Here is a 27,047-nt window from a genome sequence, read left to right as displayed (position 1 = left end):
AGCCTGGCCAAGATGGTGAAACCCTGTCTCTACTAAAAATACAAAAAAATTAGCCAGGCATGGTGGCATGCATCTGTAATCCCAGCCACCCAGGAGGCTGAGGCAGAGAATTGCTTGAACCCGGGAGGCAGAGGTTGTAGTGAGCCAAGATGGCACCACTGCACTCCAGCCTGGTCAAGAAAAACTTGTCACCCAGGATGGAGTACAATGGCGCAATCTTGACTCACTGCAACTTCTGCCTCCCGTGTTGAAGCAATTCTGCCTCAGCCTCCCGAGTAGCTGGGATTACAGGTGTGCACCACTATGCCCAGTTAATTTTTGTATTTTTAGTAGAGATGGGGTTTCACCATGTTGACCAGGCTAGTCTCAAACTCCTGACCTCAGGTGATCTGCCTGCCTCAGCCTCCCAAAGTGCTGGGATTACAGGCATGAGCCACTGTGCCTGGCCAATAGATACTCATATAACATTCATGAGTATAATTGGTATACTTTCCACAGATGTCCTTTGACCCCACAATACAAATTCTAATAATCTGTTATTCAGAAATAAAAGCATAAACACGTTAAGATAAAGTACAAGGATGACTGCTGAAGTCCTGTTTAGAATAAACCTGAATGATCACCAAAAAAGCAAGGAGTAAATAAACCCAGCCATACACACAGACTCTCAGCAGAGGTACAAAAGAATATGAAGCAAGCCTCCAAGCTGAGGCAGTGGCATCAGGCAAAGCCCAGGGGAGCGGAGCTGTCTCCGTGACTGGAGAGAGTGGGCTGTGAAGTTTCCCAGCAAGGACTGCACTCAATCCCAGCAACGCTTCCACCGTCTCCCACAACCATGCCCTGGAGGACAGGAAAGTGGCTGCAAAGCACCACTTAAGCGCTCCAAGGTAGCCTGGAGTGGAAGATAAAAGGTCCCAAGTGAGAAGGTTGGCAACATGTACCTAGTCTAGACTATGTCAGAGCAAATATCAAGTCTGGACAGGACTGTTCACATTAAGCATGAACAAAATAAAAAGGGATGACAAAGCAACAATACACAACAATGCATAGAAGGGAAAGGAACGGGGAGGCAAAGACGATTAAAGAACCCACTCTAGAAGAAAGTGCAAGCCAAGAAAAGGAGTGACACTTCTCAAAAGCGATTGGCAAAATAAGTACGACTATATAAATCCAACAAATTAACAGCCAAAAGATGAGCTAAAACAAGAGACTAAGAAGAAAAGGGAGCTTGAACAGCTAAGCAAAAAAACAGAACAAAATCAATACTATTATACATCTAATAACTTATAAAGATTGAGGAGTAGAAAACTAAAAACTGTACTATTATGTTGGAAAACCTCGAAGCAAGCCAATGCATCCATTAGAAAAAAGGTTAAAGTAGGCCAGGTGCGGTAGCGGGCGCCTGTAATTCCAGCTACTCGGGAGGCTGAGGCAGGAGAATGGCATGAACCTGGGAGGTGGAGCTTGCAGTGAGCCAAGATCGGGCCATTGCACTCCAGCCTGGGCGACAGACCAAGACTCCGTCTCAAAAAACTAAATAAATAAAATAAAAAAAAAATAAAAATAAAAAAAAAAGAAAAAGAAAAAAGGTTAAAGTAAAGACCTATATGGAGGTCAAAGTTATCTACAACATACATAAAAACTGGAACTCAATAAATGAAATACAAAACAACATTAACACACAGAAAAACTTCCTTGAAAAGAACTGAATCTGCAGACTGAACGAGCATACCACACACCACAAAAAAAAAAAGAATATGGACGGCCGGGCATGCTGCTCATGCCTGTAATCCCAGCACTTTGGGAGGCTGAGGCATGTGGATCATGAGGTCAGGAGATCAAGACCATCCTGGCTAACATGGTGAAACCCCGTCTCTACTAAAAATACAAAACAAAATTAGCTGGGCGTGGTGGCGGGTGCCTGTAGTCCCAGCTACTCGGGAGGCTGAGGCAGAAGAATGGCGTGAACCCGGGAGGCGGAGCTTGCAGTGAGCCAAGATCATCGCGCCACTGCATTCCAGCCTGGGCGACAGAGTGAGACTCCGTCTCAACAAAAAAAAAAACAAAAAAAAACAAAAAAAAACAGACAATTGACATTGAGGCATAGCCTGGTTAAGTACTGAATTTGAGGTATAAAGAAAAAAATCTTCAGGAATATAGGTAGAAAAAGCAAAGCTTATTAGCTGGCCACGGTAGCGGGTGCCTGTAGTCCCAGCTACTCGGGAGGCTGAGGTGGGAGAATTATCTGAGCCCGGGAGGTCAAGGCTGCAGTGAGCCCGGATGGTGCCACTGCACTCCCGCCTGGGCAACCAGAGTGAAGCCTCAGGGGAAAAAAAAAAAAAAAAGCAAAGCTTCCTACAAGGGAAGAAATCAAACCAAGATGGCCTTAAGACTTCTCTAGATCAACATTCAATGCCAGAAGACAAAATTCTGAGGGTAAAGCCACATAACCTAAGAATAGACAGCCAGGCAAGCGGTCATTCTAGCATACAGACCAACAGGCTGATAATGGGGAATACAGCACTAAAGAGCCAGTCCAGAAAAAAGTTCTTGAGTGAAATCCAAGCAACATAGAGATAAAGAGGTAGGAAAAAAGAACAGCTGGAGAAAATGTAAGAGTCCTAAAATCAGTGTAACAGAATTTTAAAAACTGATTACTTAAACCTTTTAGTATTGTTGATCGTTTTTTATCTTGGTTTTTGTTTTTGTTGTTTTGGTCTTTTTTGAGACAAGATCTTACGCTATTGCCCAGCCTGGAGTGCAGTGGCATGATCTCAGCTCACTGCAGCCTTCACCTCTCAGGGCTCAGGCCATTCTCTCTTCTCAGCCTTCCGAGTAGCTGGGACCACAGACACGTGCCACGACGCCCGGCTAACTTTTCTTTTTTTTCGTAGAGACAAGGTCTCACCATATTGTCCAGGCTGGTCACAAACTCCTGGGCTCAAGTGATCCTCCCTACCTGGTCTCCCAAAGTGTTGGCATGACAGGTGTGAGCCACTGCACCTTGCCTGAAATAAGTCATTTTTTAGCAATGAGAGTACAGTTCCGTTCATCACTGTATCTCTAGCATGCAGCAACTTGTCTGTGTACAACACATTCTTTTTTTAAATTTATTTTTTTAGAGATGGCCTCTTGCTGTGCTGCCCAGGCTAGAGTGTGGTGGTGCAATCACAGCTCACTGGTCTCAAACTCCTGGGGTTAGGGAATCCTCCCATTTCAGCCTCCCATGTAGCTAAGACTGTAGTGTGTGCCACCACACCTCACTAATTTAACTTTTTTTTTTTGTAGAGACAGGGCCTGGCTATGTCACCCCGGCTGGTCTCAAACTCCTGGCCTCAAGCAATCCTCCCACCTTAGCACCACAAAGTGCTGGGATTACAGGCATGAGCCACCACACGTGGTTCAACATATTCTATATTGGCTAAATACAGCATTTAATATAAAAGATTCAAGATTGCACACACACACACACACACACACACACACACACACACAAAGCAGCATTACAAAATAATTATCATTTTCTGCTGTAAAATAAAGGACCCCTTTTCATTAAAAGATACTTTTGAGGCCGGGCGTGGTGGCTCACACCTGTAATCCCAGCACTTTGGGAGGCTGAGGTGGGCAGATTGCCTGATCTCAGGAGTTTGAGACCAGCCTGGGCAACATGGCAAAACCCCATTTCTACCAAAAATAAACAAAAAAGATAAGATCCTTTTGGGGGAAATCCTAAAAACGCTGCTTCTGAAGAAATTAGAAATAACAAGATTTCTGCATTCTACCTTAATCTTCTGCTCTGAAATTTCCAACTTGTTGCCATGTTTCTCCTCCTTGGGTGCCATGTGTTAGCTACCTGAGTTCTTAACTGAAAAGCTGCAAATTCTTAGCTGAAAACTCACTATTGCCTTTTTTATTCCTAAATTCGTTCCCATTCTACAATACAATAAGACAGAAAAAAACACACCACATACCTTCCGTCTTTCAGCGTGTTCACAATGTATCTGTTAATCTGGCAAACACAGTTGCTGGACAATTGTTCTTGCTCCACAAGAAGGTTCAACTGTGTTGCCAACATGAAAGCTGAAAAGCACAGAGATTTCTTTAGCCTCCAAAATCCTGCAGTCTTAAGACTCTGAAAGCTACTCCTACCTGTGCTAGCAAAGAAAAATGCCTTAAATACGCTCCTGATATTAAAACTAGTCAGACTCTGCAGAGTGAAAAGCTGTGTATTTTGCTGCCTGTTAAACATTTGCTGCTACTCTTAAATGTGTGAATTTGTTAAAGTGGCCAAAATCATTTAAAAATTCTCTCCTTTCTCCCCTTTACAGCTTCCAACACAGAAATAAAACCCCAGAAAAGGAAAGTATAGGGCAGCTGACCCATCGCACTCAGTCGATGTCAATATCATCCTTAGCGAAATTAATCAGAGAAAACACAGAACACCAGTTAGAGAAAATTTAAGCCAAGTGGCAGCTTTCCACTACCTGCCGTCTATTGTTACAATGCTCTCTGATGGCTGCAATTCTGTCTGAATGAAGTACATAGCCAAGCAAGTATGGACTTCACGAGTGCCCCCAAATTATGGCAACCAAAGGGCTGGGTGCGCTTCTACTATTTAAATACTCACACATTTCTAGATGGATACACCATACTCACAGGATAGAGTGTTCAATCCATCACTCATGAGCAGTCGATAACGCGGTGGACTATTCCCCGTAGTGATGGGACGGATGTTCTAGGATAGAAAACTTGATTCATTAGCCAGGTTGTCTGCCCCGTCCCCAGGGATATGTAAACCGAAGTGGCAGGAGAGCGGGTTTGCCATTAGTTCAATACAAACTAACTGTTTGCCCATTCTCTTGACACCTATATCCAAGGAAAAGAAAATTGGATTTGATGATTTTCCCACTGACCTCCCTCCACTAACATTATTAAACACAGCAGAGAGGGAAGTAAAACGAGCTGCCTATACGCTTGTGTTCTCACTCCTGACTCACATTTGGCTGAAAATCAATTACAAAAAAAATAAAAATAGTAATAATAATGAAGCACCCAATATACACAAGGTGCTGTGTAGTAAACATGCTAAAAATACAAAATGAACAAAAAGAATCCTTGTCCTGAAGGGGCTAACAACTGGGGTGGAGATGGAGGCAGAGAGACGTAAGTGACGTGTCCGTGATCAGGCGGCAGAGCCGAGACCTTTGTCCCCACCTGAGAGAGCGCAGAGGCAGGTTTCCAAAGGAAGTGAAACCTGTACCCAGAGCCCCAAGCTGACCCACAGCTCGTGTGGTGCAGCAGAGAGACCCATCAGACCAGCTGACTGAAAACCTGCAGGCGTGAGCCCACCATTCTGCTTCTATTTTTCAAAACTCCACTGAAGTCTGAGAACCCCTTAAATAAATGATGTGTTAACTGAAGAATGTTAAGGAGACAAGTTCATACTAGATATATTTCTAGAGGTCATATAAAAGGCCAGTGTGAACAAGACAAACCCAAGGGCAGAAAAGGCAAGTAGCACCACAGTCATCTATCAACAGTGGGGAGGAGGACAGAGGCAAAGCCTTCAGTCTGAACCTCCAAAGACAGCAGAACTTAGCAGCTCACGTAGTAACATTTTCAAACAGCTTGGCTGCTCTCTCAGGGTTACAATGTAGACTGGCCTATTTTTTGTGACTGGGGGCGAATTTCCGAAAGTGGACAAATCTGTCTGTCCTTCACCAAACGTAACTTGTAATTAGATGACTCTAAAGAAGTTGACATGGAACATAACATACGCAGGTACTTACGATGACTTGGAGGATGGGCTTTATGTTTGTATCCCCCTTCTGCATGATGGCCTGAGGGAGTAAAAACAGGTTTGTGTGAGATATGCAGTCAAATCATGATGAAAATGACATGTTTTTATAGTTGGTATTTGGAATATACAGATAAGATTGTTAAAAGAGCCTATTCTGAGCCCGTCAGCTGAAACGTCTATTTTATCACTTTGGACAAACCATAAAATGGTAAGAGGGAGATACGTGTTTTACAAGAAGGAAACACTTAGTACATCTCTAACACCGGTATCCCATATGTACTCATTATTCATAACAACCATTCATTTCCCTCTAGTGCTCATTAACAGGGAATTAGATAAACAAATCCTATATACATTAAAAAGATAATAAGGGAGTATTAGGAACAACTTTATAAAACAACCAAGATAAAGTGGATAAATCCCTCAAAAAATACAAATTATCAAAACTGATACAAAAGAAAATCTATACAGCTCTATATCTATTAAAGAAATTGAATTTATAATTCTAAATATTCCAAAAGAAAACACTCTAGGTCCAGATGGCTTTATTGGTGAATCCTAGCTAACATTTAAGAACAAACAAACAAAAAACTTGCATAAATTATTTCAGAAAATAGAAAAGACTTTCTTTCCAAGTCATTTTATGATGTTAGGTTTACTATGACAGAAAAAAAAAACAAAGACCGCCCCATGCAGAGGTTCATGCCTATAATCCTAGCACTTTGGGAGGCCGAGGTGGGAGGACTGCTTTGAGCCCAAGAGTTCAAGACCAGCCTAGGCAACATAGCGAGACTCTGTTTAAAAAAAAAAATCTTCAACAAAATAATAGCAAATCAAATCCAGCACTATATAAAATGGATAATATGTCATGACCAAGTGTGATTTATCCAAGGAAGGCCAGGTTTACTCAACATCTGAAAAATCAATGTAATTTGTCACATTCGCAGAATAGAGAAAAATCATTATCAACTCAATAGATACAGAAAAGGCAACACTTAATCATTATAAAGTCTCAGCAAACTAGGCATAGAAGTAACGCTTAAACTGATAGCTGACATCTACAAAAAAAATCTACGCTTACCATCACACTTAACAGTAAAAGACAATAATATGCTACTAAGATTGGGAATAAGGCAAGGATATACCTCTTAACACCTTTATTCAATGTGGTATTAGAGGTTCTAACTAATGCAATAAGGCAAGGGAAAAAAAGGCATAAAGATTAAAAAGGAACTGGCTGGGCAAGGTGGCTTGTAATCTCAGCACTTTGGGAGGCCGAGGCGGGCAAATCACTTGAGCTCGGGAGTTTGAGACCAGCCTGGCCAACGTGGTGAAACCCTGTTTCTACCAAAAATTTAAAAATTAGCTGGGCGTGGTGGCGCATGCCTGTAATCCCAGCTGCTGGGGAGGCTGAGACAAGAGAATCGCTTGAACCCAGGAGGCGGAGGTTGCAGGGAGCTGAGATCGCACCACTGCACTCCAGCCTGGGCGACAGAGTGAGGCTCCCTCTCAAAATAAAAAATAAAAAGATTAAAAAGGAACAGATAAAACTTCCTTTATTTGTAGACAATCTGATCGTTTACATAGAAAATCCTAAGGTATCTATAAAAACTAGTAAGTTGATTTAGCAAGTTTGCAGGACACAAGGCTGGTGTGGAAAAATCACTTGTATTTCAATATACTAGCAGTAAACAACTGAAGAATGAAATTTTCAAAAATGCCACTTAAACACCATCAAAAGAACTTTTTTTTGAGACGAGTTTCGCTCTGTCATGCTAGAGCACAGTGGCGCAATCTCAGCTCACTGCAACCTCTAACGCCCCGGTTCAAGCAATTCTCCTGCTGCAGCCTCCTGTGTAGCTGGGGTTACAGGCATGCACCACCACACCTGGCTAATTTTTGTAGTTTTAGCAGAGACGAGGTTTCACCACGCTGGCCAGGCTGGTCTCAAACTCCTGATCTCTGGTGATCTGCCCACCTCAGCCTCCCAAAGTGCTGGGATTACAGGCGTGAGCCACCACGCCGGGCTTCAAAAGTAAATTATTTAGGGATATATTTAACAGTACATATGTAAGAACTGCACACTGAAAACTACCAACAAGGCTGCATACAGCGGCTCATGCCTATAATCCCAGCACTTTTGGAGACGGAAGCAGGAGGATCACTTGAGCCCAGGAGTTCGAGACCAGTCTGGGCAACATAAGGAGACCCGACTCTATAAAAAATTAGCCAGGTGGTGGCTCATACCTGTAATCCCAGCACTTTGGGAGGCCGAGGTGGGAGGATCACGAGGTCAGGAGATCGAGACCATCCTGGCTAACACGGTGAAACCCCGTCTCTACTAAAACTATAAAAAATTAGCTGGGCATGGTGGGACATGGCTGTAGTCCCAGCTACTCGGGAGGCTGAGGCAGAAGAATCGCTTGAACCTGGGAGGCAGAGGTTGCAGTGAGCCGAGATCGCGCCCCTGCACTCCAGCCTGGGCAACAGAGAGAGAATCCATCTCAAAAAAAAAAAAAAAAAAAAATTAGCCAGGTATGTGGTGCACACCTGTAGTCCCAGCTACTCACAAAGCTGGGGAAGAATCACTTGAGCCCAGGAGGTCTAGGCTGCAGTGAGCTGTGATGGCACCACTGCACTCCAGCCTGGGTGACAAAGGAAGACCCTGTCTCAAAACAAACAAACGTCTGTTTTCATTTTCTTTTTCTTTTCTTATTGTACTTTGTTTCTCTATACTTCAGTGTATGCAAAGGGATCAGCGCTTTGGGAGGCTGAGACAGGATGATCGCTTGAGGTCAGGAGTTCGAGACCAGCCTGGCCAACATGGTGAAACCCCATCTCTACAAAAAATACAAAAAGTAGCTGGGTGTGGTGGCACACACCTGTAATCCCAGCTACTCGAGAGGCTGAGACAGGAGGATTGTTTGCATCTGGGAAGCAGAGGCTGCAGTAGGGTAAGATAGCACCACTGTACTCTACCTGAATGACAGAGTAAAGCCCTGTCTCAAAAAAAAAAAACAAAAAACTAGCTGGGTGCAGTGGTCCCAGCTACTCGGAGGGTGAGGAGGGAGGATCACTTGAGCCAAGGAGATAAAGCTGCAGTAAGCTATGATCATGTATGTCACCGCACTCCAGCCTGGGTGACTAAGTGAGATCCTGTCTCAAAAAAAAAAAAAAAAAAAAAAAAAGAAATGAAGCTGGAGGCCAGGCACGGTGGCTCACGCCTGTACTCCCAACATTTTGGGAGGCCGGGGCAGGCAGATCACATGAGGTTGGGAGATCAAGACTAGCCTGCCCAGCACAGTGAAACCCCATCTCTACTAAAAATACAAAAATTGACTGGGTGTGGTGGCGGGCACCTGTAATCCCAGCTATTCAGGAGGTTGAGGTAGGAGAATCACTTGAACCCAGGAGGCGGAGCTTGCAGTGAGCCAAGATCACACCACTGCACTCCAGCCTGGGCGACAGAGCAAGACTCTGTCTCAAAAAAAAAAAAAAAAAAAAAAAGAAAAAAAAGAAATGAAGCTGGAGAATTTACGATGCCAGATTTCAAGATTTACTATAAATCTGCAAAGTTTATGACGACGTGGTATTGACATAAGCAACAGCATAGAAATCAACTGACATTCTAGAAACAGATACACATATACAGTCCATTGCTTTTATCTAAAGTGACTAAGGGGCCAGGCATGGTGGCTCACGCCTATAATCCCAGCACTTTGGGGGCCAAGACGGGCGGATCACAAGGTCAGGAGATCGAGACCATCCTGGATAACACAGTGAAACCCCGTCTCTACTAAAAATACAAAAAAAATTAGCCGGGTCTGGTGGCAGGCACCTGTAGTCCCAGCTACTCAGGAGGCTGAGGCAGGAGAATGGCGTGAATCCGGGAGGCGGAGCTTGCAGTGAGCTGAGATCGCGCCACCGCACTCCAGCCTGGGCAACAGAGCAAGGCTCCGTCTTAAAAATAAAAAATTAAAAAAAAAAAAATAAATAAAGTGACTAACTCAATGGAACAGGATAGTCTTTTCAATAAACAGGGCTGGAACAACTGAATATCTATATTTAAAAAAGATCTATATATCATAGATAAAATAGTAAAGTTGAAATGCATCACAGACCACAAGGCAAAGCTAAAACTATAAAACTTCTGGAAGAAAACACAGTATAAAAGATTTGTGACCTTGGGTCGGGTAGGCAAAGATTTCTTTTTTTTTTTGAGACTGAGTTTCACTCTTGTTGCCCAGGCTGAAGAGCAATGGTGCGATCTTGGCTCACCACAACCTCCACCTCCTGGGTTCAAGCAATTCTCCTGACTCAGCCTCCCGAGTAGCTGAGATTACAGGCATGCGTCACCACGCCCGGCTAATTTTGTATTTTTAGTAGAGACGGGATTTCTCCATGTTGGCCAGGCTGGTCTCGAACTCCCGACCTCAAGTGATCCGCCTGCCTCAGCCTCCCAAAGTCGTGGGATTACAGGCATGAGCCACCGCGCCCAGCCTAGCAAAGATTTCTTAGGACACACAAACACAACTCCGCAAAAAACAAAACAAAAACAAACAAAAAAACAACCTGATAACTTGGGCTTCATCAAAATTTAAAAGTGCACTTCAAAAAAACAAAATTTCAAAAAAGAAAAGGCAAGTCACAGATTGGGAGAAAATATAATATTTATATTTAACGAAAGACCTACCAAGAATAAAGAATTCTTACAACTCATTAATAAGCACAAAACCCAATTTTTAGGTGAACAAAAGATGTGAACAGACACTTCTTTTGTGAAGATATACAAATGGCCAGTAAGCCCACGAAAAGATGCTCAACGTCCTTAGTCACCAGAGAAATACAAATAAAACCACAGTGAGGTACCATTACGCATTCACTAGAATACGCAAAATCAAAGACTGATGACTGGCAAGCATATGGAGCAAGTAGGATTCTCATAATCACAGTGGAAAAGTTTGGCAATTTCTTTTAAACATTCAGTTACCTATGACTCAGCAATTACACTCCTAGATATTTATCCCAGAGAAATGAAAACATATTTCCACAAAAAGATTTGTACTTAAATGGTCACAGCATCTTCATTTATAATAGCCAAAAGATGAAAATAACCCAAATGTGCAATAATAAGTAAATAAACAAATTTTATTATAGTCATACAATGGAATACTACTGAGCAATAAAAAGGTGCAAATTACTGAATTAACATGGATAAATCGCAAACACCATTTTGGTCCACAGTGGTGGCTTGTGCCTGTAATCCCAACACTTTGGGAGGCCAAGGTGGGAGGATCACTTGAGCCCAGGAGTTCAAGATCATCCTGGACAACACACCAAGACCCTGTCGCTACAAAAAATATTTTTAGGCCGGGCGCAGTGGCTCACGTCTGTAATCCCAGCACTTTGCGAGGCTGGGGCGGGTGGATCACGAGGTCAAGAGATCGAGACCATCCTGACCAACGTGGTGAAACCCTATCTCTACCAAAAATACAAAAATTAGCTGGGCATGGTGGCGCGCGGCTGTAATCCCAGCTACTTGGGAGGCTGAGGTAAAAGAATCGCTTCAACCCAGGAGGCAGAGGTTGCAGTGAGCTGAGATCGCGCCACTGCACTCCAGCCTGGCAACAGAGCAAGACTGTGTCTCAAAAAAAAAAAAATTTTTTTTTCTTATATTAGCCAAGAGTGGTGGCATGCACCTGTAGTCCCAGCTACTCAGGAGGCTGAGGTGTGAGGATCTCTTGAGTTCAGGAGGTCAAGGCTGGAGTGAGCCATGACTGTGTCGCTGCACTCCAGCCTGGGTGACAGAGACCCTGCCTCTGGGGAAAAAAAAAAATTGCTGAAAGAAGCCAGACACAAAAGGATAGATATTATCTGATTCCATTTATATGAAGTCTTAGGAAAGGCAAAACTAACCTACAAAGGTAGAAACCAGAACACTGGTTGCCTAGGGTGAGGACGGAGGTGGGGAAGGAGCAGGAGGAGTTGGGCGTTGATGGAAGTATTCTATATCTTCACCGGGCAATGTGGTTACAGGGGGGCGCACATTTGTCAACGTTCATCAAGCTGTACACTTAAAATAGGTGCAATTTGGCCGGGAGTGGTGGCTCATGCCTGTAATCCCAGCACTTTGGGAGGCCAAGGCAGGCGGATCGTCTGAGGTCAGGAGTTCGAGACCAGCCTGGCCAACATGGTGAAACCCCATCACTATTAAAAATACAAAAATTAGCCGGGCGTGGTGGCGTGCACCTGTAACCCCAATTACTAACGAGACTGAGGCATGAGAACTGCTTGAACCTGGGAGGCAGAGGTTGCAGTGAGCTGAGATCACGCCACTGCACTCCAGCCTGGGCGACAGAAGGAAACTCTGTCTCCAAAAAAAAAAAAAGGTGCAATTTACTATACGTAAGTGAAACGTCAATGACAGTGATTTTTCTAAAAAGCAGTTATTCTGGGGAACAGTACTGGACAAGGTAGGGCAGAAGGTCAGTAATTACATTAAACACCTCTTTCTTCTTTTTAAATGAAATAGAGACAGGATCTTGCTATGTTGCCCAGCCTGGTATCAAACTCTTTCTTGGCCTCAAGGGATCCTCCCGCCTTAGCCTCACCAAGTGCTGAGATTACACATGTGGGCCACCATGCCCAGCCATAAACACTTTTCTGTTCCATTTGATTTTAAAACCACGCGCATATATGAGGGGAATTCAAAAAGTACATGAAAAATGTGCATTATGAAAAAACTATGCATGCATTTCAAAAATTTTTTGCACTAAAATAAACTCATACTAACTTGTTATAACATGTCTGAACAAGACCTAGTTTGAGGTACTAAGAAGGATAAGACATCAATTTGAAGAGAGCCCCTATCAGAGCAACATAAATTCTGCTAAAATGTAAGCAATAACCAACAACAAATTCAAGGGGAAGCTTGGGTGGAAGAAGGAGGAGCTCACTTATTAAAGAAAAGTATATGGGGACAATGCTCCAAAGAAATCAGCTGTTTACAAACGGATAACTCGTTTTAAGGGACAAGGCCAGGCACAGTGGCTCATGCCTGTAATCCCAAAGACTTGGGAGGCAAGGCAGGAGAACTGTTTGGAGACCAAGAGTTCAAGACCAGCTTAAGCAAGATGGCGAAACCCCATCTCTACACAAAATTAAAAAAAAAAAAAATGAGCTGAGCTACTCGAGAGGCTGAGGTGGAAGGATCACTTGAGCCCAGGAGTTGGAGTTTGCAGTGAGCTATGATCATGCCACTGCACTCCAGCCTGAGAGACGAAGAACAAGACTCTGTCGTTTAAAAATTACGGCCAGGTACAGTGGCTCAAGTCTGTAATCTCAGGACTTGGGGAAGCCGGGGAGGCAGATCACTTGAGGCTAGGAGTTCAAGACCAGCCTGGGCAACATGACGAAACCTCATCTCTACTAAAAATACAAAAATTAGCTGGGCATGGTGGCGCACGTCTGTAATCGGGAGACAGAGGCAAAAGAATCACTTGAACCTGGGAGGTGAAGGTTGCAGTGAGCTGAGATCATGCCTCTGCACCACAGCCTGGGCAACAGAGTGAGACCCTTTAAAAAAAAATCCCTAGTAAGTATATAAAGCAACAAATGTAATACTCAAGGGCACATGTGTTCAAATCTTCACCCCCATTATTTAACCTCTCTGTACTTCCTTCCTCTGTAAAATGGGAGTATAATAAATAGCTATCTTCTAGGGTTACTTAAGCACTGACTACTAAAGCATCTGTCACATTAGAAACAGTCAAAAATATTAGTTCCCTTCCCCTTTCGTTCTATAATATAATTAAGATACAAATGCTATTTATTCTGTTTACCACAAGAGTTCCATGCATCATCTCTTATTTTATCATGTGACTCTTGACCAAATGCCTCCACATTTGTGTGGTATTTGCGTACCCTTTGTGGCCTGCGTCTTTTGAATGAAAATGATACCTGCTTTAGCTGATAATGAAAGTCAACAAAGGTTCTCCAACTCTTTCCATCACCACAAACACGTGTGAAACTTTCATTCTTCATTTATGAACAAAATAGTTCACCTACACTGGAAATAGGTTTATAAAATTTTGAATATAAAAACGTGGCCAGGTGCAGTGGCTCACACCTGTAATCACAGCACTTTGGAAAGCTGAGGTGGGAAGATCGCTTAAGCCCAGGAGTTTGAGACTAGCATGGGCAACAGAGTGAGACCCCATCTCTAAAAAATAAAAAAAGAACTTATCAAATTATTTAAATATCTCCATGATCATTCTTTTTTTTTGAGAGTCTCACTCTGTTGCCCAGTCTGGAATGCACTGGTGCAATCACGGCTCACTGCCACCTCCGCCTGCCTCGTGGGTTCAAGCAATTATCCTGCCTCAGGCTCTCAAGCAGCGGGGATTACAGGCACATGCCACCACACCCAGCTAATTTTTATTTTTAGTAGACCAGGGTTTCTCCATGTTGGCCAGGCTGATCTCGAACTCCTGACCTCAAGTGATCCACCTGCCTTGGCCTCCTAAAGTGCTTAGATAACAGGCATGAGCCACTGCGCCTGGCCCATGATCAGTCTCTTTAAAAGTGAAGAACCATTTTTTTTTTTTTTTCTTTTGAGATGGAGTTTTGCTCTTGTTGCTGGAGTGCAATGGTGCGATCTCGGCTCACCGCAACCTCTACCAACCTCTACCCCAGGAGGATCAAGAGATTCTCCTGCCTCAGCCTCCCAAGTAGCTGGGATTACAGGCATGCACCACCACGCCTGGCTAATTTTGTATTTTTAATAGAGACAGAGTTTCTCCATGTTGGTCAGGCTGGTCTCAAACTCCTGATCTCAGGTGATCTGCCTGCCTTGGCCTCCCACAGTGCTGGGATTACAGGCGTGAGCCACTGCGCCTGGCCTAGAAACAGTCTTAATTTGTCTTAAAGACACAAGGTAGCAGCTATAAAGTAAATGAAGGCTACAATTTAAAATCACTTCCCCAGTTTCAGCATTCACACATTCCTAATTTAAATATTCACTTGAGTCCAACAATAGTTCTTCCTGTTCCTGTTTTTCCCCCAAGCTGCCTTTCTTCCCCATTCGTCTGTCCCTTTCTTCCCACTGCCTCATTTATTCATACAACTAGCAAGCATTTATTCAGCACCTAAAACTTGCCAGCACTTCTCCAGGTACTGGGGATACGATGCAGAGTAAAATAACCCAGACCTGATTGCAGGCCTCATGGAATTTACAGCAAGTATTAGGCCAGGCACAGTGGCTCAAGCCTGTGATCCCAGCATACTGGGAGGCCAAGGTGGGCGGATCTCTTGAGGCCAGGAGTTCGAGACCAGCCTGGCCTACATGGTGAAACCCTGTCTCTACTAAAAATACAAAAATTAGCAGGGTGTGTTGGTGGGCACCTGTAATCCCAGCTACTAGGGAGGCTAAGACAGGAGAATCGCTTGAACCCGGGAGGCAGAGGTTGCAGTGAGCCGAGAATGTGCCACTGCACTGAAGTCTGGGCAACAGAGCAAGACTCTGCCTCAAAACAAACAAACAAACACAATAATAATTTTAAAATTTTAAAAAGAAACTGATAAATCAAACATAAAACTGTATCTGTAATTATTAATAGGTAACATAAATACTGAGCATTTACTATGTATCAGTGTGCTAAGCTCTTTAAATTTAATAACTTACTCCATCCTCCTACTAATCTTATGCAATAGATATCATTGCCCTCATTTTACAGAAAAGAAACAGTTTAGTATCTTGCCTCAAGTCATGCATCTAATAAGTGAATGGGGTCGTGCGTGGTGGCTCACACCTGTAATCCCAGGACTCTGGGAGGCCGAAGCAGGTGGATTGCTTGAGGTCAGAAGTTCGAGACCAGTCTGGCCAACATGGTGAAACCCCATCTCTATTAAAAATACAAAAATTAGCCGGACATCATGGCAGTCTCCTGTAATCTCAGCTACCTGGGACGCTGAGGGAGGAGAATTGCTTGAACCCAGGAGGCGGAGGTTGCAGTGAGCCAAGATCGTGCCACTGCACTCCAGCCTGGGCAACAGAGCGAGACTCCATCTCAAAAAGAAAAAAATAAATCAGTAAGTGAATGAACAGGAATTGGGGTCTCAAAGGGACTTAGCCTAGTAAGGGAAGTCACAAATGAGCTGAGATATGAAGATAGTGTTTGCCAGTGTGGGGAAGAGTGAAAAACCACCTAGGCAGTGGGCAGAGGGAAAAGAATGTTCAGGGCCGGGTGTGGTGGCTCACACCTGTAACCCCAGCACTTTGGGAGGCCGAGGCGGGCAGATCACAAGGTCAGGAGATTGAGACCATCCTGGCTAACATGGTGAAACCCCGTCTCTACTAAAAAATACAAAAAATTAGCCGGGCGTGGTGGCGGGCGCCTGTAGTCCCAGCTATTCGTGAGGCTGAGGCAGGAGAATGGCGTGAACCCGGGAGGCAGAGCTTGCAGTGAGCCGAGATTGCGCCACTGCACTCCAGCCTGGGCAACAGAGTGAGATTCCATCTCAAAAAAAAAAAAAAAAAAAAAAGTTCACAGGCCCCATGGAAGAAGGTAGGAGTATGGAATATACCAGAAATCTAAATTAAAAAAAAAAAATGTGGGGGTGACTGGACAGGTAGGCTGAGAGTATGCTGTGGATGGGAATGGCGGCAGGAACATATGCTGAGTGGAAGTAAGCAGCTCAGGCAAAAAAAAAAAAAATGATGGTGCCAGTATGGATGGAGAGAAGCCGGTGGGCTTGATAGATCTACGCGGAGGTAAAATACACTTCACTTGGTGAGGGACTGGACGCCCAGGTGATGGACAATGTAGGAGGAATGATTTCTCAATTTCTGGTTAGCAATGAACTGAAAAGATAATGGTGCCATCCGTGGAGACAGGCACGAAGAGGCCCAGACTTAGAAAGATAAAGAATTTGCTTTGGGATATGTATATTGAACTTAAAACCCTCTGAAGCATGGAATAAGCAGACAGATGACAGAAGTTTGTCTTTTAGAGTAAAGGTGGCTCAGTACAAAGAAATTTGTGAGCAACTGACATACATTAATAGATGGCAATGGAATTGCCTTGGGGCCGGGCTTGGTGGTTCATGCCTGTAATTCCAGCATTTTGGGAGGCCGAGGCGGGCGGATCACTTGAGGTCTGGTGTTCGAGATCAGCCTGGCCAACATGATGAAACCCAGTCTCTAATAAAAACACAAAAAGTAGGCCGGGCGCGGTGGCTCACGCTTGTAATCCCAGCACTTTGGGAGGCCGAGGCGGGCGGATCACAAGGTCAGGAGATCGAGACCACGGTGAAACCCCGTCTCTACTAAAAAATACAAAAAATTAGCCGGGCGTGGTGGCGGGCGCCTGTAGTCCCAGCTACTCGGAGAGGCTGAGGCAGGAGAATGGCGTGAACCCGGGAGACGGAGCTTGCAGTGAGCCGAGATTGCGCCACTGCACTCCAGCCTGGGCGAAAGAGCAAGACTCTGTCTCAAAAAAAAAAAAAAAAAAAAAAAACACAAAAAGTAGCCGAGTGTGGTGGCGCATACATGTAGTCCCAGCTACTCGGGAGGTTGAGACAGGAGACTCGCTTGAACCCAGGAGACCGAGGTTGCAGTGAGCCGAGATCGCGCCTCTGCACTCCAGCCTGGGCGACAGTGAGTGTCGCCCAGGCTGGAGAAAAAAAAAAAAGAAGAAATTGCCTCGGGAGTCAAGAGGGCCTAGAGGGAGCCTTGATTCAACAAAAGTTTACAAAGAGGGGCCTGCAAATAAGACGGGGATAGACCTGCCAAGCTGAGCCACTAAAACCCAAGGAAGAGGGTGTGACCAGAGGCAACCAGGGCACAAATGCAAACGCTGCTGAGAACTCAGGTAAGCTGAAAACGGAAAAGGGCTGGATTTAGCAACTTGGAGGCCACTGGTACCTTCAGCCAGGGTTTTCTACAGCGATCAAGGGGATGACTGGAGTGGGTTAAAGAGTTGATGAGAGGCGAGGAAAGGAAGTGGCTGAAACCAGACAAGAAGTTTGGCTGTGGGTGGGGAAAGAAGAGGCAGAAAGTGTCCGCAGGTGGAAGATGCAGAGAAAGGCAAGCGTTTAGTTTGTTCTTAAGTAGGAAAAGTGTGAGCATGTTTTAAAGACGATCGAAAGAATGCTTTGAGGAGGGGGTGATGACACTAGAGGGACGCCCGGCAGGTCCCCACCGCCCCCCGCCATCTCCTCCCCTCGCGTTCATCCCCCGTCGCCCCGCGCTCCCCTCCCCCTCTCCACTCCGCGAGGCTCGGGGCCGCAGCTACCCCGGACCGCCAGCCCGGCCCCGGGCACCTCCTCACCGCAATGGCCCCCTCGCTCAGTTGGCCGACCATGGCTCCACCGCCCAGATTTCCGCGCGGACCCCGCAACAGCTCGAGCTTCCCCACCCGGGTCCCGCGCGCTGCGCAGTTATTGGCCCGAGAAGTTGCGCGCGCCGCTCCCGCCCCCGACGTGCGCGCGGCTCGGGGGCGGGCCCGGGCGCTGCGCAGCCGCCGCATTGGCCGAGGCGCGGCCCACGTGACCCACCCGTGGTCCCAAGCGAGGCCTGGCGCGGGGCGTCGGACGCGGGGCGGGGCGGAGCCGGGCGCCAAGGGGCGTGCCAGTAGCTGCGCTGACGCTGGGAGGGAGTCCGGGGCCCGGTTCCGGGCGCCTCTGAGCGGGCTCTCGAGGCGTTCTCGCCTCGGTCTCTGGCCAGTGCACAGGTTGGTATCCCAGAGGAGGTGAAAGCTGTTCCTTGAGAGCTCAGCTGCTAAATAGAGTCGCAGCAGTGACCCGGTTCCTCCAGCAACGCGGGGCTGACTTCCTGCCCGGGCCAAGCCCTGAGCTTGGCACCCTGGCGGCGGGGGGTGGGGGGGCGGTCTCCGAAAGGGAATCAGACCCAGCCCCCGTCCTTAGAGAAGAGGACAGTGTGTGGGGGCACTTCATGTCGTGAGTAACCCCACCTCCAGGTAGACGTGGTACAGGCCCCAAGGGTGTTGGAATCACAGCTGGGCAATCAGAGACGCCTTCCCGGTGGAGGTGCCATTTGAGTCGAGTCGAAGAACGTGTGGGAATTTTCCAGGTGTACTCCATAAGCCAGGGTAGGGTTGGTCCGGAAAGCATGAATAGCCTATGCCAAAACATTAGAGAGATGAAATAGCCTGGCAAGCCGGGGATGGCGATAAGTAGTTCAGTATGCAAGGGTGCAGAGGAGCAAGTGACACCTAAGAATTTAAAAGTCAGCCAAGGGTCAAGTAAGGACGGTTTTGTCCTGGGCTTCCGGGTATGCTTGGAGTAGCGTTGATGAACTTAAGGCAGAGCACTGACTTCCGTCTCAGTGTTGGAGGCTGGATTGAAGGTGGGGAGTGGTGCCAATGGCATGGACACTAATTATGACACTCTAGGAAGAATGCCAGACGAGATGGTGAGGACTTAATCCGAATGCTGAACTATGTAAGAGAGAGAAATACCTGTTAATTGAATAGTTGCTGGAGTGGGTGAGAAAGAAAAATCTGGGGTGTGTCTCAGGTTTCAGACTTGAGAAACTAGAGGGATCAGGCCTGTAATCCCAGCTACGCGGAGGCTGAGGCAGGAGAATTGCTTGAACCTGTGAGGCAGAGGGTGCGGTGAGCCGAGATGGTTCCACTGCACTCCAGCCGGGGCGACAGAGCAAGACTCTGTCTCACAAAAAAAAAAAAAAAAAAGACACTAGGGGATCTAAGAGGACACAGATGGTAGCTATCTAGTCTGCTTCGTCTTTGTATAACCATCACCTGCATGATGCCTGTGACAAAGTAGTCTTTCAGTAAATATTTCTGAATGGAAGGATGTTGAGTGAATTGCTGTGAGAGAATATAGATCCTTCCTTAGCATATAAACTAGAGGAAAAGACCACAATAATTGATTTTATTGCTTCAGGCTTCGTTGAATGAAATCTTGATTTTCCTTTCTTTTTTTTTTTTTTTTTTTGAGACAGATTCTCGCTCTGTTTCCCAGGCTGGAGTGCAGTGGCGCGATCTCAGCTGACTGCAACCTCTGCGTCCCCAGTTCAAGCGATTCTCTTGCCTCAGCCTCCTGAGTAGCTGGGACTACAGGTGTGCGCCACCACACCCGGCTAATTTTTTTGTATTTTTAGTAGAGATGGGGTTTCACTGTGTTAGCCAGAATGGTCTCGATCTCCTGACCTCGTGATCCACCCACCTTGGCCTTCCAAAGTGCTGGGATTACAGATGGGAGCCACCGCACCTGGCTGAACCCTTGATTTTCTAAAATTGTGCATTTGTAGATTCCTATTTTCTTACTCATTTTATAGATCAAAAGCAGCATGGATCTGCCTGTGGATGAGTGGAAATCATACTTGCTTCAAAAGTGGGCTTCACTCCCGACGTCTGTTCAGGTCACAATTTCTACAGCAGAGACCTTGAGGGATATCTTTCTTCACTCCTATTCACTTCTTCAGTAAGTAAATCAAGCTTTAACAAGCTTTAACAAGGGAATTGTGAGCTGAAAAATGTTCTATTTTGTCATTTGCTCTGAAGTAACGTGTCTCTCTTTCTTAAATAAAGATTGAGTCTTGCTATGTTGCCCAGGCTGGTCTCAAATTTCTGGGCTCAAGCAGTCCTCCCACCTTGGCCTCCCAAGGTGCTGGGAGTACAGGCGTGAGCCACCGTGTCTGGCCCAGTAATATCTCTTTTCGATGGAAAATGCCTGAAGTACTTTTCCTGGTTCCTTTCTATCCCAGCATGTCCTGTGAACTAATTCACTTATGTCATCCTGCAGGATTAGCCAGATCTTTCCTCAGGAAAGCTCTCCCTGAGCCTCAGCTGGGCCGTCTTCACTCTGTACATTGACAATGCCGTGTGATTTTCCTTTATATATGTGTGTGCTCTTTTGACTAATGCCTGCCTTTGCCGCTAGACTGTGAACTTCATGAGGGAAGGGACCATGTTTGTATTTGTTTTTCTTTTTTTTTTTTTTTTTTGAGACAGGGTCTCGCTCTGTCACCCAGGCTAGAGTGCAGCGGCGCAATCTCAGCCCACTGCCTCTGCCTCCCGGGTTCAAGCGAATCTCGTGTCTCAGCTTCCCGAGTATTTGGGATTACAGTCGCACACCACCATGCCCAGCTAATTTATTTATTTATTTATTTTTATTTTATTTTATTTTTTTTGAGACAAGGTCTCACTCTGTCACCCAGTCTGGAGTGCAGTGGCACAATCTCAGCTCACTGCAACCTCCTCCTCCTGGGTTCAAGCGATTCTCGTGCCCCAGCGTCCCGAATAGCTAGGATTACAGGCGTACGCCATCATGCCCAGCTCATATTTTTGTATTTTTAGTAGAGACAGGGTTTCACCATGTTGGCCAGGCTGGTCTCGAACTCCTGCCCTCAGATGATCTTTGTCTTTGTGCAAGGAACTGGCACAGTGCCTGGCACTTAGTAGGTGCTCATATATTAATTGAATGAAATAATGAGTTCAGTTTTGAGCCTTGCCCGTTCAGATACTCGGTGCAATTAGGGTTATACTTTTTTTGTTATTCTTCATTTCTTTTCTTTTCTTTCTTTTTTTTTTTTTTTTAAACAGAGTTTTGCTCTTGTTGCCCAGGCTGGAGTGCAGTGGTGCAGTCTTGGCTCACTGCAACCTCCGCCTCCCAAGTTCAAGTGATTCTCCTGCCTCAGCCTCCCGAGTAGCTGGGATTGCAGGCGCGTGCCACCACACCTGGCTAATTTTGCATTTTTAATAGAGATGGAGTTTTTGCCATGTTGGGCAGGCTGGTCTCCAACTCCTGGCCTCAGGTGATCTGCCCGTCTTGGCCTCCCAAAGTGCTGGGATTGCAGGCATGAGCCACCACGCCCGGCTCCCCAGTGCATTTTTATTTCTTGTGTATGTTGCCTATTTGTGTCCCTTGCCCATTTTCTAGCAGGTTGTCTTTCTTTCTCTTGTTCATTTGTAGGAGACCTTCATAAATCTAGCTGTATGATTCTTTGCTATATAAGTTATTGCCAATCTGTTTATCTTTTTTACCCTATTTACAGTGTAAATTTTTTACATTTACATTGTATATAAATTGTGTATATATGTTTTAAATTTTTAAATTTCATTCAAAATTTTTTTAGAGACAGGGTCTCAGTACGTCGCTCAGGCTGACCTCGAGCTCCTGGGCTCAAGCGATCCTCCTGCCTTGCTTAGGATGGTGGAGTAAACCATCCTAAGCAAGACACACAACCCAGAAGCTATAAAAGAAGATGAGGTTGGGTGCGGTGGCTCATGCCTGTAAACCTAGGACTTTGGGAGTCAGAGGGAGGATTGCTTGAGCCTAGGAGCCTGGGCAACGTAGTGAGATTCCATTTTCTGTAAACAAATTTTAAAAATTAGCCAAGCCTGGTGGCATGTGCCTGTCATCCTAGCTACTCAGGAGGCTGAGGTGGGAGGATCACTTGAACCTGGGAGGTCAAGGCTGCAGCGAGCCATGATCATGCCACTGCACTCCATCCTGGGTGACAGAACAAGACTATTTCTCAAAAAAAAAAAAAAAGGAAAATGACAGATATGGCTGTATAAAAATCAAGCCAGACAAGGTGACATGTGCCTGTAATTCCAACTACTTGGGAGTTGATAAAAATGTTCTTTGTTTTCTGCTAACATTTTTTTACCTTTAGCTCTCTAATCCTTCTGCACTTTTTCCTCCAGCTTTATTGAGATATAGACAAAATATACGTTGAAGGTGTACAACATGATGTTATGACATACGTATACCTCTCCAATTGATTTTGTGTACTATGTGAAGGAATAGTCTCACTTTTTTTCCAGGTGGACAATTTTTCTATAGCATTTAATGAATGACGTGTCCTTTCCCCAGTGCTTGCAAATGCCACACTTATTAAAAATTAAATTCCTACTTATGTTACTCCATTCTCATGTTGCTATCAAGAAATACCCAAGACTGGGTAATTTATAAAGAAAAGAGATTTAATTGACTCACACATGGCTGGGAAGGCCTCAGGAAACTTACAATCATGGTGCAAGACAAAGGGGAAAAAAGGCCCAGCCCTCACAGGGTGGCAGGAAGGAGAAGTGCTGAGCAAAGGGGGAAAGCCCCTTATAAAATCATCAGATTTCACCGGGTGTGGTGGCTCACACCTGTAATCGCAGCACGTTGGGAGGCTGGGGCAGGAGGATCACTTGAGGTCAGGAGTTCAAGACCAGCCCGGCCAACATGGTGAAACCCCATCTCTACCAAAAATGCAAAAAAAGAAAAAAAAAATTAGCCGGGCATTGTGGCGCATGCCTGTAATCCCACCTACTCAGGAGGCTGAGACAGGAGAATTGCTTGAACCTGGGAGGCGGAGGTTGCAGTGAGCTGAGATCGTGCCACTGCACTCCAGCCTGGGCGACAGTGCAAGACTCCATCTCTAAAAATAAAATAAAAATATAAATAAAATAATCAGACTTGATGAGAACTCATTATCACGAGAACAGCATGAAGAAACCATTCCCACGATCCCTCCCATCGGGTCCCTCCGACAGCACAGGCTTCTGGGAATTATAGTTCCCAGAAGTCAGAAGCTTGAGACCAGCTTTGGCCTCCCAAAGTGCTGGGATTACAGGCATGAGCCACCATGCCTGGCCAGCTTGTCAAGTTCTATAAAAAATGTTGTTGGGCTTTTGATTGGGAATGTGTTGGATCTATAGATACACTTAAGGAGACCTGACATCTTTACAATATTAAATTTCCTAATCCAAATAAAGGGTATGTCTTCCCATTTATTTAAGGCTTCTTTTACGTCCTTAAGTAAAGTTTTATAGTTTTCTTTATATTGGCTTTACACATTTCATGTTCGACTTATTCTTGTTGGAAGGTTTTTGTTGTTACTGTGAATAAGGCTTTTCCCCCCAATTACATTCTCTAATTGGTGATCAGTGGTGTAAATAAAAGGTAAGAGTTTTAAAATCATCTGACCAGGTGCGGTGGCTCACACCTGTAATCCCAGCATGTTGGGAGCCCAAGGCAGGTGGATCACCTGAGGTCAGGAGTTCAAGACCAGCCTGGGCAACGTGGTGAAACCCTATCTCTACTAAAAATACAAAAAATTAGCTGGCCATAGTGGCGGGCACCTGTAATCCAGCTGATACCATGGTGGGTTATGGTAGCCTCAGAATGAATTGGAGAGCTTCCCGCCTTTTTCCATGCTCTGAAATAGCTTATATAATGTAGGAATTATGTGGTTCTTAAAGGCTAGTAGAAAAATCCTGTAAAACTATGTAGGCCGGATGCCTTAGTGAAAATATTTTCCTTCATTAGTTTAATTTTTTATCAGAATAATATGCATACATACTTTAAGAAATCAAATAGTGCTTCAAAACTTATCAGGAAAAACAGCAACTCCCTGTCCACTCTTCCCCATTCCTGATTCTTATTCCCCAGAGACAGCTACTTTAAATTAACTTTCTTCTGGCATTTATTTTATTTATTTATTTTTTTTGTGAGTCAGAGTCTCACTCTGTTACCAGGCTGGAGTGCAGTGGCGCGATCTCCATTCACTGCAATCTCTGCCTACCAGGTTCAAGTGATTATCTTGCCTCACCCTCCCGAGTAGCTGGGATTATAGGCATGCACTACTATGCCCAGCTAATTTTTATATTTTTAGTAGAGACAGGGTTTCACCATGTTGGCCAGGCTGGTCTCAAACTCCTGACCTCAAGTGATCCCCCCTCAGCCTCCCAAAGTGCTGGGGTTACAGGCATGAGCCACCACACCTTTTTTTTTTTTTTTTTTTTTTTGAGACAGGATCTCACTCTGCCGCCCAGGCTGGAGTGCAATGGCGCGATCTCGGCTCACTGCAACCTCTGCCTCCCAGGTTCAAGCGATTCTCATGCCTCAGCCACCCAAGTAGCTAGGATTACAGGTGTGCACCATTACACCCAGCTAATTTTTGTATATTTAGTAGAGATGGGGTTTCACCATGTTGGCCAGGCTGGTCTCAAACTCCCAACCTCAGGTGATCTGCCCACCTTGGTCTCCGAAAGTGCTGGGATTACAGGCATGAACCACTGTGCCCAGCCTTCTGACAATTTATTATTTCTAAACATTGCAAATACTGCTCTTTCTTGAGTTTGTATAATTTTAGATGTAATTTTGCTCTCTCATTCCCAACTTACAGGAATATACTTTGTTTTTTGTTCTTGTTTTTTTTTTGAGATGGAGTTTCGCCTGGCCTGGAGTGCAATAGCTCCGTCTTGGCTCACAGCAACCTCCGCCTCCTGGGTTGAAGCGATTCTCCTGCCTCCACCTCCCGAGTAGCTGGGATTACAGGTGTGTGCCACCACGCCCAGCTAATTTTGTATTTTTAGTAGAGACGGGATTTCTCCATGTTGGTCAGGCTGATGTCAAACTCCTTACCTCAGGTGATCCACCCACCTCAGGTGATCCACCCTCCTCGGCCTCCCAAAGTGCTGGGATGACAGGCGTGAGCCACCATGCCTGGCCTATACTTTGTTTTTCCCTCATTCCCTCATAACTGTTATAAACAATAGAATATTAAATTGATTGAACCAACATTCAACGCATACATTCTTCTGTCTGTGTGAGTCTTGCTCACATGAACCGCGAAGGATGCTTTGAATTACACTTCCTTTCTTGTACTGCTCTCGTTTCCCCTGGAGTTAATAAATCACCTCAATTTTTGTTTGCTCTGTATGTCTCTCACTAATTCATACCCAGACCGCTCTCCTTAAAAACAAGTTAGCTCAAAAAGCTATTTGTAAGTCTGTTCAATCACAATCTAAAGTAACCAAAAAAGATTTAAACTTCTGATCTCCACATGCATGCCTGTTAGGTTAAAAAATAGGAACTGGCCCTTTAAAGTTTAAAGCCAAGCACACTTTTCTTTCTTGCCAATGGACATTCTTTGAGGAATGTTTTCCCACAAGAGATGCCTTTCATCTATTGAAAACCTTTTGAGACAGAAGACCTCCGACTGTCCACCCCTACCTCCCCACTCCTGCAATTAATCATCTCCCAGAGTGTCATAGGAAATTCTTAATAGCTTCACTATCCACACTCACAGCCTTATTGTTTGTTTTTATTTTGTGCTGATTCAACTGGAATAACCTGTGTCAGAAAACAAGGAAGTGCTCGAAGACTAATAGATTTATATAAAAAACAGCATAGGCCAGGTATGGTGACACCACTCACACCTGTAATCCCAACACTTTGGGAGGCTTAGGCAAGAGGATTGCTGGAGCCCAGGAGTTTGAGACCAGCCTGGGCAACATAGTGAGACTGTGTCTCCACAAAAAAAATAAAAAGTTAGTTGTGCATGGTGTCACCTGCCTGTAGTCATAGCTACTTGGAAGGCTTAGGTGGGAAAATCGCTTGAGCCCAGGATGCCGAGGCTGTAGTGAGCTATGATGGTACCACTGTCCTCTAGCCTGGGCAATAGAGCAAGACCCTGGATCAAAAACAACAAAAAAGAACATAGGAACCAGTCAGAAGAGGTTGTCACTGGCCAATATTAGCATAATTTGACCAAGAAAAAGTATAATGGTGATAATAGTTTATGATAATAAATTGTTTAAGTCCACAGTGGTACTCTAAATATCTGAGTTTACTTTCTTAATTGACTTTTGGCCAGGCATGGTGGCTCATGCCTATAATCCCAGCACATTGGGAAGCCAAGGCGGGTGGATCACCTGAGCTCAGGAGTTTGAGACCAGCCTGGCCAACATGGTGAAACCCCATCTCTGCTAAAAATGCAAAAATTAGCTGGGTGTGGTGTCAGGTGCCTGTAGTCCCAAGTACTTGGGAGGCTGAGGCAGAAGAATTGCTTGAACCCCAGAGGTGACAGTTGCAGTAAGCCAGGATTGCGCCACTGCACTCCAGCCTGGGAAACAGAGTGAGACTCTGTCTCAAAACAAACAAAAATAAGTAAATACATATTATATCTGTGTAAATATTGCTCACACGAAACAAGTAAAAGAAGGGAAAGGAGAAAGTTTGTCTTTTCAAAAGAATGCCAGCTAATAAATTTAGAAATAATGGCAGAATTAGAAAAATCACCATTTTGTAACCCCTAGTGTGATGAATGATTCTGGCAATTATCAGTGGATGCTCAAACCTTTAGAAGTAACATCATTGGGAAACAGGCTCTTCACATGATCTCAAAGTATGGCCCTATAGAGTATTTAAGTACAAGGGAAAGGTGTCTTTACATTGCAAAGATTCAGCAATTGCCACCTTAAGT

The 27,047-nt window shown here is 45.0% G+C and overlaps 2 protein-coding genes across 10 annotated transcripts in view; one reads left to right on the top strand and one right to left on the bottom strand.

Moving 5' to 3' along the window:
* Positions 1-18,363, bottom strand: part of RPA1 (replication protein A1) — a 65,638-nt gene extending 47,275 nt beyond the window's left edge. The window contains exons 1-4 of one of the 3 annotated variants that reach the window (XM_055258425.2): positions 18,130-18,363; positions 5,790-5,840; positions 4,657-4,735; positions 3,972-4,080 (exon numbers count right to left, since the gene is read on the bottom strand). In XM_055258425.2, the coding sequence (XP_055114400.2) occupies positions 3,972-4,080; positions 4,657-4,735; positions 5,790-5,840; positions 18,130-18,327 (437 nt within the window). In that variant the 5' untranslated portion in view covers positions 18,328-18,363. Of the gene's footprint in view, positions 1-3,971; positions 4,081-4,656; positions 4,736-5,789; positions 5,841-15,609; positions 15,684-18,129 lie in introns of those variants that run through there. The other 2 variants (XM_055258424.2, XM_055258423.2) reach the window with 2 other exon arrangements.
* Positions 18,364-18,379: 16 nt separating this feature from the next.
* The window catches only part of SMYD4 (SET and MYND domain containing 4), a 52,720-nt gene continuing 44,052 nt past the window's right edge, over positions 18,380-27,047 (top strand). For 3 of the 7 annotated variants that reach the window (XM_063629655.1, XM_063629659.1, XM_055258419.2), the window contains exons 1-2: positions 18,409-18,531; positions 20,121-20,266. In XM_063629655.1, the coding sequence (XP_063485725.1) occupies positions 20,133-20,266 (134 nt within the window). In that variant the 5' untranslated portion in view covers positions 18,409-18,531; positions 20,121-20,132. Of the gene's footprint in view, positions 18,532-20,120; positions 20,267-27,047 lie in introns of those variants that run through there. The other 4 variants (XM_055258416.2, XM_063629656.1, XM_063629654.1 and 1 more) reach the window with 4 other exon arrangements.

Source organism: Symphalangus syndactylus, chromosome 20 (assembly GCF_028878055.3).
Source record: "Symphalangus syndactylus isolate Jambi chromosome 20, NHGRI_mSymSyn1-v2.1_pri, whole genome shotgun sequence".
NCBI lineage: Eukaryota > Metazoa > Chordata > Mammalia > Primates > Hylobatidae > Symphalangus > Symphalangus syndactylus.
The sequence above is the reverse complement of the archived record's forward strand: the minus strand, read 5'-3'. Positions and strand labels throughout refer to the sequence as shown.